The sequence below is a fragment of the Nipponia nippon genome, unplaced genomic scaffold (genome assembly GCF_047370975.1).
Source record: "Nipponia nippon isolate SJK-2023a ecotype South Korea unplaced genomic scaffold, ASM4737097v1 scaffold_6, whole genome shotgun sequence".
NCBI lineage: Eukaryota > Metazoa > Chordata > Aves > Pelecaniformes > Threskiornithidae > Nipponia > Nipponia nippon.
Genome location: NW_028262380.1, coordinates 13,827,531 through 13,838,214, shown reverse-complemented (window position 1 = coordinate 13,838,214; position 10,684 = coordinate 13,827,531). Strand labels below are relative to the sequence as shown.

General features: G+C 42.2%; 1 protein-coding gene across 2 annotated transcripts in view; it reads left to right on the top strand.

Annotated features, from left to right (window-relative positions):
- The first annotated feature begins 417 nt into the window (after window positions 1–417).
- WFS1 (wolframin ER transmembrane glycoprotein) overlaps window positions 418–10,684 on the top strand; it is a 35,264-nt gene continuing 24,997 nt past the window's right edge. The window contains exons 1-2 of one of the 2 annotated variants that reach the window (XM_087737711.1): window positions 418–601; window positions 2,658–2,855. In XM_087737711.1, coding sequence (XP_087593837.1) covers window positions 2,663–2,855 — 193 coding nt within the window. In that variant the 5' untranslated portion in view covers window positions 418–601; window positions 2,658–2,662. Of the gene's footprint in view, window positions 602–866; window positions 1,100–2,657; window positions 2,856–10,684 lie in introns of those variants that run through there. The other variant, XM_087737712.1, reaches the window with a different exon arrangement.

The following is a 10,684-nucleotide window of genomic DNA, read 5'->3' as shown; positions in this document are numbered from 1 at the left end:
GCGCTGGCTGCCCGGCGGCGCCCGCGGCCCGGCTCCGCCGCCTCCCGGCCGCCCCCACCTCACGGCCCGCCAGAAGCCGCCTCGCAGCGGCCGCCTCACGAACCCTCTCCGGAGGGCGGGCGCCGCCCCCGACACCCCGCGCTGCCATTTTGGAGCTGCCCAAGCCCGCCCCGCCCGCCTCCGTCAAGATACCCCGCCTCGTCGCCCACCGGCGGGCAGCCGCCCGCTGCCGCAGGGCGGGAAGAGGCTGCACCCGACGCGCCGCCTCGGGCGCCCCAGTCAGCGCCCACTGCCCGGCCGCTCCCCGGCCGCTGCCCGCCGGCCGGCCCGCCACGGCCCGCCTCCGTCTCCTCCTCCTCCCGCCGGCCCCGCCCGGCAGCGGCGGAGGCCTCCCGGGGGAGCGGCGGGCGGTGAGTGGCAGCGGCGCTGCCCCCTCAGCACAGCGCGGCGGGGAGGGGGCCGCGGCCGGTGGGCGGGCCGGGGCCGCCCCGTGGAGCTGCGGGCGCCAGGCGGGGCCCCACTTGGCGCCCAGCCGCCTCCGGAGCCGCAGGGAAAGTTAGTGCCAGGAGATCGCGCTGGTGACTTCGCCCTGCCGGGCTCGGTGAGCGTCTGGGGCGGGGACCCCGGGCGGGACGGCCCGAGCTGCCGGCCTCCCTCCCGCCCCACGCCGTGCTCCGGCTGCGCGCCGGGGCTTCCCGGCCTTCCGGGGTGGCAGCTGCCGGCCGGGCACCCTCTGGCCTCTCGGGGAAGGAGGCCGAACAAACTCCGGCTCTCCCGTCCCGTCCCGTCCCGCCCGCCGGGAGCGGTAGTTGCAGAGTCACCGCGGGCAGCGAGGCTGGGCCGGGCGGGCGTCCCGGGGCGGCGCGGCGCGGCGCGGCCCGCGGGCGGGCCCGGCTCCCCCCGGCCGGCTTCTGAACAAGCCGGGCTCCCCGAAACTCTTGCCCTGCCTCCCGTTCCCAGACTTTTAGAAAAAAATCCTGAAATCAAATCTCAAGGGATTCCCATCTGCAGTAGGGAAACTTGGTGGTGTCCTTTATAGGACAAGTGCAGAGTGACTTTTGGGACGGGAATATTTTTGTGCTAGCTAACTAGCACCGAGGTAAGTGTTTCCCTGTTCATCGCACGTGTATGGGAGAGATGCTCCCCTTCGGGGGGGGCGCCCCAAAGGGGCCGGAGCCTCCTGTGCGAGGCGTCCCCTGCCGCTGCCGGCTGGGCTGGAGCCTCAGCCCGTCTTCATCTTACTCCTCTCTCTTTCAAAGCGCTAAGGTCAAGTTTAAAACCAGATGCAAAGTAACTTTTGTGATTGTATAATGGTTAAAAATACTCATGGTGGTTTACTGGGAAAGTATTTTAATCTCTGTGTTTTCCTAGGGCTGTCTGAAGGTTGAACTGAACTGTGTTGGTTTATTTATAACTTGATGTAGAAACATAAGACAGAAATGCATTTACTTACATCAGTAAAATATTTTCTGGCATAGGGAAGCTTAATTTTGGCAAGCAAGTTGTCTAAATTGCAAATAATATGTTTCATGATGGTAATATTGCTGGTACTTTTTGCATCCTGTTGTGATTTTTAGTGTTCTCCAAGTAGTAGTTGTTGGCTGCGTTAGGATTGCGTCTTTGGTTTTGTCTATACTACTTTCATCTTTACAAGGACATTTTTCAGTCAGTATTCTGAACACACAGAATTTAAAAATAGAGTTTGTAGCCAGACACCTTCTACAATGTTCCTTGTGAATTGCTTAACTTCAGGGAAGTTGCTCGTAAGCAGCAAGAGTTACTACGTGTTATACTGGAGTAGTATAGTATATGCGTAGCTTGCTACTTGCTTTCCTGTAAAAGCTAAGCTTTCAGTAAGCACTGTTCTGAAAGCTTACTGATTTAAGGAACTTTTCGCTACAGAACAGACATCCCCTTGTTTAGGAGAGGACTTGTAGTGGAAGTTAAAAGGTCTTCTCTTGTAAGGAATTGTAAGGCCTTTCCCTCCCTTAGTGTTTTTTTGTACGAATACTGTTTTTTATAAAATTGGATAGTAGCTTGGTAGTAAATAATGTCAGCTTATTTTGGATCGTGTGTACTCCAGTTAGAAGTGTTTATAAAGGGCATCTTTGGTGGTGTCCCTCTCTTCGTTTCCAGTGGCAGAGTTCTACACCTTCTCCTCCTTTGCCGCCTTATCTTTCTTGTCTGTCGCCTGATTAGGTGGTGGCCGTGAACCAGGTGCTTGATATCAAGTGAATTTTTCTGTCATTATAGACATGCCAATACTGTTCTGTAAAAAGTCAGGGGCTAGTCTTTGCATGTGTAAGTAGAACATTAGATTCAAAGAAGTTAGTTATATGCAGTATTTACGGGATTGATTCATTAATTTTAGTGTTTATCTACACTTGAATATCAGTTCTTATTTAGTTAGGAAAAAAGGCAGTCGCTCCTCTGGCACAATGCTATACATGGTCAGTCTTATTCAACAATAGCTGCTCATGCTTGGAATTACTGAAGAATGTATAAATACATCTTGAAGTTGCTGTCAGTCTTCTTGCCCTTTTCTAGCCTTTTTGTTCAATTAATTATTTAAATATATTCGGATTTTAAATTTTTACTCTGGTTTTACATTGTAACCCTACTATCTGATAATTAATCACTATTCTTTTCTTTTGCAGCTAAAATGAATTCAGATCCTGATCCCCCCTCAAGTCCCTCTCACCCCCAGCTGCATCTTGGAAGATCCCAGCTAAACGCTGCTGCTGTGGACCATAGTGAAAACACTCAGAAATCTGGACCATCTTCAGGAGATACTGCAACTTTTTCTTCTTCAGTTCCTGGCTACTCCCATAGCAGGGAGAAGGCTGAAAAAAATGGTAAGTATGAAAACAATTTTTATGCAAAATTGGCTTATGTTAAACATTGGGAGATTGTTGTGTGTATATGTATTCTAAACTCTGTTTAAATAGACACTGTAAAGTAGGAAAATAAATTCCTCCAATTGCTTTTAACGTGCTGTTGTGAAAGAGACTTTTCTTCTGCAGCGTACTTTGTGCGTATTTTCGAGTTTTCCCATCCCATTTTTCTTATGTGTACAGAGAAACAGGAAAGAAGTTTGTTTGAAAAATTGGCAGGAAGAATTAAATGTAATTTAGCATAGTATTAAAGTTTTGATTTAATTTCCTTAGTTGGCTAGATCGCATGCTAACTATAGCTTGCACGTGAATTCTAATGTGGACGAATAGATACTACTGTAATGTAGACTGAGGGAATAATAAGCTGATATATGAAACCAGAGTGACAGAAATGAAGTTCAGATTAGCAGGCAGATAAGAAGTTGGATTGAGAAGCATGATACACTTTGAAAGGCAGAATGATACTTTTTTTTCCCCTAAGTGTGAACCCATTGGGTTTCAAAGATTGTGAAAACTGATGGAATGAGAGAAATGTCTCATGCAAAAGGTAAAGAGAAAAGTATCTGGTTCCTGTATTCAGCTGCTGAGTTCCAGTTTTGAATTCAGTTTGTAATCTAACACTTGTACAAGAAGGTCTTGTGTTCAAGGTCTAGCAAAATTACTGCTCTTTAACTTTCTTTTAAAATTGGACTTTTGATTCTGAAACTGCTTATGTGCATGCCCTTACATTCATAAGTATGAGTCACTCTATTGAAGGTAATAAGGCTATCCAAGAGTTTAAAATTATTAAATGTGTGAATATCTACATGGCATGTACCAGATGCAGCTGAGCTCTGCACATAGTTCAGGCCAATATTGTGGCTGTGTTAGCACATCTACTGTTTGCATCTAATTCAGAACTGACTGTTGGAACCTTCTGGGTTCTTTGTTACTAAAAGGCACATTCCAGATGGAGGAGAATTTTTTGGATACCTGAATTTCTAATATGCCTTAGTGTATCATTAGCAACTTTGTCATCTCGCCCACCTGTAAAAGTATTCAGAGATGATGGAGAACTGACACTTCTAGCATTAATTACATTGTTATTAATTTAGGATCAGTGCTAACAGGTATGTTTTCTTCCTTTCTTCATTCTCCAGTTTCTTAGTATGCTTCAACAGGGAAAGAATAGCACCAATATTAAGAATATGGTATGGAGTTATCTTGGGCTTTGTTGTGATATGGTTTGAAAGAGGAAAACATAGGTTTCTCTTGTTGGTGCCCACATTCATGCAAGATTCTGAAAATGAATACAAGCCATCGATCTAGTGGTGTTTTACACAGAGATTACACACATCATGTATTCTTCTCTAGCTAATTTGGAGATTTTCTTATGCTGTATAAATATTGGACTTTTAAAATCATATTGAGTTTTGTCTTGGTTCTCTTTACAGGCCTGTGTATTTACTAATGATCCCTATGCAGTTTCATATTATAGAGGCTTTTGTCTGTGCCCCTGTAAAAGAGGACTTTTGAGCATTGAGGTATTTCTCCATTTCAGTCGTAACTCATTCCTGATTACTTTAAATCTTTTCCCATGAAAATCTTCTCAGTGCCTGATGCCACTGTCATTGCCCTTTCCATCCCCATCTTAATATAAGCAAGTATTTAATGCTGCAGAATGAGCTACATTTGCCATTGTGTCATGCTGGAGTCTCTGACAACCAAGATTTTAGTGGATTTAGATAGCAAATGTGTTCAATAAGAACATGTTTCTTCATCCAATATTTTCTTCTATGGTTATTTTAGAAATTTGTCATTTGTCATAATACTAACAGTTTCTAGAACTGAAAACTCATTTAAAAGAAAGGAAGCAGAGAATTTTTCTTCCACCCACAGCAGCATTGGTCATCAGAACTCAACAACAGGGATTTTAGTAGGACTTCAGAAGGAAGTACAAATAAAGAGAAGTGCAAATTCAGTCACGTGTGTGCATATGGAAACAAATATGAAAAAAGTGATGTCTCGAACAGAAAACTGTCACTTCAGCAATTTTCACAATATTTGAACTGACAGAGAAGGTATGCCTTAGAATCACTACAGCCTTTACCAATAAATAACATTCAAGTTGTGGATCGATCTAGGAAGAGTGTCTCTTAGCTGTGGCATGTTGTGGTCTGGTTGTATGAAAGGAGAACAGATGTTCTGGAAAGGGGTAGTCCGGTCCGACTTCTTTCTTGGAAGATTAAGAAATCAGTTATTTTTAATAGTCACTATGATGATGACTAACTCTGAATGATGTAAAAGAGTTCAGAAAACACCAGCACATTGCTGTACAGAAAGCTATCTCAATAAATATTATTAAATATGTAGAACACTCCTCTTTATTGGTGACTTAAATATCTTGCACAAAGTTCTACAAACTTAAATTTGTGATAGAAGTAACTTAATTTTTAATTAACCAGCTATGATTTCTGTTGGAGAAGAGATGTACAACATCCATCTTAAATATTATCTTGAAAGACAGTTTTACCTCAAGCCTATCTACCACATGCCCGTGTGTCCTTCCCAGAAAGAAGGTTACTGGTATCCTGGGCTGCATTAAACAAAGCGTTGCCAGCAGGTAGAGGAAGGTGATCCTTCCCCTCTACTCGGCAATGGTGAGGCCACACGTGGAGTGCTACGTCCAGTTCTGAGCTCCCCAGTACAAGAGAGACATGGACAGACTGGAGAGAGTCAAACAAAGGGCCACAAAGGTGATGAAGGGACTGGAACATCTCTTATGAGGAAAGGCTGAGAGAGCTGGGGCCGTTCAGCCTGGAGGAGAGAAGGCTCAGGGGGGCCTCATCAAGGTATGTAAATACCTGAAGGGAGGGTGCAAAGAGGATGGAGACAGGCTCTTTTCTGTGGTGCCCAGTGACAGGGCCAGAGGCAATGGACACAAACTGAAACACAGGAGGTTCCCTCTGAACATCAGGAATTTTTTTTTTTTCACTGTGAGGGTGACCGAGGTCACCCAGAGAGGTTGTGGAGTCCCCATCCTTAGAGATACTCAACAGCCATCTGGACATGGTCCTAGGAAACCAGATGCGGGTGGCCCTGCATGAGCAGAGGGGTTGGAGCAGATGACCTCCAGAGGTCCTTTCCAACCTCAACCATTCGGTGATTCTTGAAATATTCTTGCCAACGTATCTGTATTTCTGATCTGTGCTTTTCCTTCCAGTCTCTACTTATATACGCTGTGTTTAAGGCTACAGCATTAACAGGAACCTTAAGTAATTTATTTCCTGGAAATACTCATCTCTTACTCCTGCAGCATTATCCATATCTTGCAGGATAATCCAGCAAATTAATGAATGCCCTGGCTCAGACTCAGTTAAGCACTTAAGCACACACACATCCTCAGCTGCGCAGGTACTTCATTTGGATCAAACTCCTATGCTATAGGTTTTTTCTTAGCAATTTTTCAATCTATCTTCTGCTAATGTATCATTAGGTAGTGTTTTTGTTATTCCTTGTATAATTCATTTCACAATGGAAGGTAACAGTGCTTTGAGAATTTATTGTGCAAATCAAATCTAGATTTAATGAAAAAAAAAAAACAGTATTGTTGAGCTTGAGATGATTTATAGATACTGGTGGTGTTGCTTTAAAAAAAAAGAAAAGAAGGGTATTCCTGTTTCTGCCAAAGCTGTTGCATTCTCTAGAAAACTTCTGCCTATATAATGTATTGGGTTTTGTGTATGTGATAGGAATGGAACGAATATCAATATGACAACTCTCATGTTTAAAAATAAATCAAAAAATTTAAAAAATTGTTACTCGTTCATGGATGCTCCTGGACAGGAAGTTTATTAGTGAGCAAAGCATATACACTACTAATTAGGGCTTCTGAAATTTTAAAACCATTTAGTCATCAGTATTCATGTAAGCAAATTACAGGAGCGTTGCCAGTTGCTTAAACAAGAAAGTTCTGCCATTATTTCAGTAGTGTGTGCCAAGAGGAACATGGTGTATAGCAAGGAAGACCAGTGGCTGCTTGCTAATGAAGTCTGGTGCAGTTTGTTGAAACAGACTGAGACACTTTTATGTCTTCCAGGTGCACAGGCCCCTCGGTTTCTCTCCAGCTGCTACGTACCCCTTTTTGGCATCTGTATTTAATCCACTCTATGCATCCCCCTTCCTTCAGATACAGCCCTAAAGCAATGCAAAAAGAAATAGCTCAGATGAGAGCTCTGGAGGTCCCAACACTGGATTCTCCAAATAGGCTTAAAAACATCGTTCTAGCTAGTGGAACCATTTCCTCTATGTGTACGCAGAGCAGAGCTAGGGAAAAAAGCACCTTCCACATGTTCACTTAGTTAGCTGAGTGTCTGAATACCGCTGCTATTGATGTAATGGTTTTGGAAGAGACGCGTGAATCCATACTCCAGGTAAGTGGTCTGTATTCCTGAGCTAGAAAGCTACTTTCCTGTGGCCCGGTGAATGGTTCACTTCTGATTCAGATGAAAAGAAAGCAGAATTGAGAGAAACTTCTCGCAATACAGTAGTGATCGGATACTTGCCTGGGATGTCTGGATTCAAGTAACTGCTTCAAGTCACCTATAATGGTGACTCGAACCAGACTGACTCTCACCCCAGGTGAATATTTGTTGTGCTGCAGGTTATCTGGAGGCGTTACTGTTTCCTGCAATGCTTAAGTACTTTCAAGCATGTAAAGTGTCTTTCTTAAAAACTGACTGTCTGCCAGTCAGCAGGTAAAAGAGGACATCCTAGGATAATACAGAAATCTGAGAGGCAGCGTGATGGTGGTAATTTTTTATATGTGGAAGAAACAGATTTTTATTTGTTTTTTACATCATTCATGTACATCTGCTAGCCAGTAAGGTTGGAGAGGAGGAATCAGGTAGGAATTCAAAGGTAAGAGTTTGGGAAGTTTTGAGAGCATTGCAAAGCTAAGTTGCAATGCTTGAAGAAATATCTCTTTAGTTAAGGAAGGAACTAATTTTTGTTTTGTCCATGTTCTTGCTGTTAAGGAAATACACACAAATGTTGTGCTCTACAATTGAGAACATATGGGGAAGGTATTTGTACTGAGAGCTTTGCAGAAAGAAATCAATTTCTTGTGGTTGGTTTGTGGGGAGTTCTGCTTGTACTTAGGAAGGTTATGAGGTTTTTTGTATTTCTTGGAAGAGAATTATTTTATAAATTGTGTGACTTAGAATTTATAAATAGTACAAAAAATTCTTCTAAACAGTTTACAACACATTGTTACAATGTACAACAGTGCGTCTCCAATGCGTTGCTAAATGATAGCTAATGGATAGGGAACCTCTCTAATTTACAAATATTTTCCGAGTGTTAGCCTCTTCCACGTCAGGTTACAAAGAACCTTTGCTTCAAAGCTCTCTTTTAGCACTTCTGTGTCTTCATTTTCTGGCAGTTTGCTAGTACAGACTAACTCTTGAGGCAAAGTGAAATGTTTATGCAAAGCTTGAAGAAATCTCAGAAAAATCTTTGATTGTTAGAAGGGGAGGATTATGCCTTGAAGTATTAATTACTTAACAATTTTTCTGTCAGTTTATTAATGCCCCTTCAAACTTTACCTGTAATTACTCAGGCTCCTGGAAAGCTCATTTGCCAAGCATTGCTGTGGGGGAGAAAGGATTCTATCCAAACAAAAGTTAATGACTGTATTTTCAGATAAAATTTTGGGACATAGTCATAGTCAGTACAGAACAATGGGAATTGGCTTTTTCAGGTCTGCTGCTATTGTTGTCATTAACATGCTGTGTTTTTACCCTACGTGGGAGTAGGATTGGACACCCATTTATTTGAGGAAAGAGTCTCAATCTTTGCCTCCTTCACCATTTGAAATAAATAAATGTTTTATTCGGCTGATAAGAAAGATATTGTTACCGATAACAATTTTGGCGTTTGCACAATGAACCAGATTAAGGGAAGTGCCCTAGCTCAATCTTCCTCCGTTATTTTTCAGGTGGATCGATTTCCTAATCCGTGTTCACTTGTGATAACAAAATGTTTGTTCTAGCATAGTCCCAGGGTTTTAGAGGGATAATAATGAGCAGCTGAAGAATAGAAGGCGAAGAGCTATATTCACATTAGTGAATCATGTAATGAAATAGGAGTAGCTCTGTAAATCATTCCTATTGTACACATTTAAAAATTTAATCTAGCATTTGGAATACAGTCTTTCAATTTAGTTTCCTCCAAAAAGAATCCGGTATGCACGTTCCACTGTGCACACAAAATGCATTAAATGAGAACAGTTGGAAAGTTAGAAGTACATTCCTCCTCTGATCCAACTCTCTAGTGCATCTGCATTCATCAGCAGCAAGAACTGCTAATCTCTGTAGAGATTTTGCAGTGGCTTTGGAGGAAAACATTGGAAGTACCTGATACCTGGACATGCATCTTCAAATAAAACTGCAACAAATCCCTGTTACACTACAATAATCAAGGAGAGGCTTGAAACTGTTGTGATGTTAGAGGGCCCCTTGCAGCAGCAGAAGGCCCACCTCATTATGAAAGTTAGAAGGTGAAACTGGAAACAGCAAACTGGGAAATAAAACCAATCCTTTGCAAAGTCAGTTAATTACTAGAAGCGCTTACTAAGCAAAGTAATAAGGCACTGTGGACTTGCAAAACAATTGGGGTGGTCTTTTTTGAGGGCCATTCTATTTTTACAGTAGGGTAGGCAGGGTTAATAATGATAATTATCAACTAAGAAATGACAAAAAGTTTGTTTATTTTTAACTCTCCAGTTTTGGAACATGTTAGATTTATCCCGACTCATCTTTAAAGGATTTAATCAGATACACCTGCATGGAAAAAGCAGCAGGGCTGTCTCATTAGTTGTGCGTAAAATTATTTTAATGACTTTAAATGATCATTGTACAATAATAGCTATGCTAGAAAGAAATACCCTTTAAGAATAGTTTTCCCTCCACTTTTAAAATTTATAGTCTCTATAATATCATCACACTCAGTCTTCCACCTACATGCTTTTTTTTTTTTTATTGCTCTCCTGACAATTTGCCTCATTTTGTAGGGGTGCGGAAGTTGTTCCCTTCTCAATTTAATGCTATTTGATGACTTGCAATTGTGGTGTGACTAAGACTGTTATATCTACAAATGCATTGCTGCTCCCAGAGAAAGCAAAGTTGAGTCCTAGACTTCAACACCTCTGTAAACAAATGTTATTCCCCTATCTCCCATTCCTGTTACCTTTAAAAAAAGAATCCCTGGCAATGTATGTTAATATAAATATTTTTAATTGTTCTTGGGGCAAGTAGGACCATCTTAAGATCTCACCATGGAAGCTGAAGTGCATACAAGAAAAATATGCAATGTACTCTTAATTGTACCAAGCCCTTACTTTGCAGTGAAGATAAGAATCCAGGAGGCTTCTGAATGGATGAAAGTATTCAACACTCATGGATGAGCAAATAAGCGTCTAAAGTTAATAAAACCATTTATCAAACAATAATGTTTGTTGTACAAAATAGTTCTCCCTCTCCAGTCAGTTCCTCTGTTTGTGTCATTATATTCTATATGTATAAATCATGTGTATGATGGCTGCTTAATGCCTGCTTTTAAGTGGAATGTCAGTCTTTCCAGAAACTTTACTCCTACATAGGTACTGCACACAATACCACTGAACTTTTGGAGCTTGTGGAAAGTGAGTAGGAGGATTTCTCTAGAGACTCAAACTGGCTCTGCTGAACACTGAAAGCTCAACAGCACAATCCAGTGACACACAAAAGCTATTAGAACCTTAATTTTTGTTA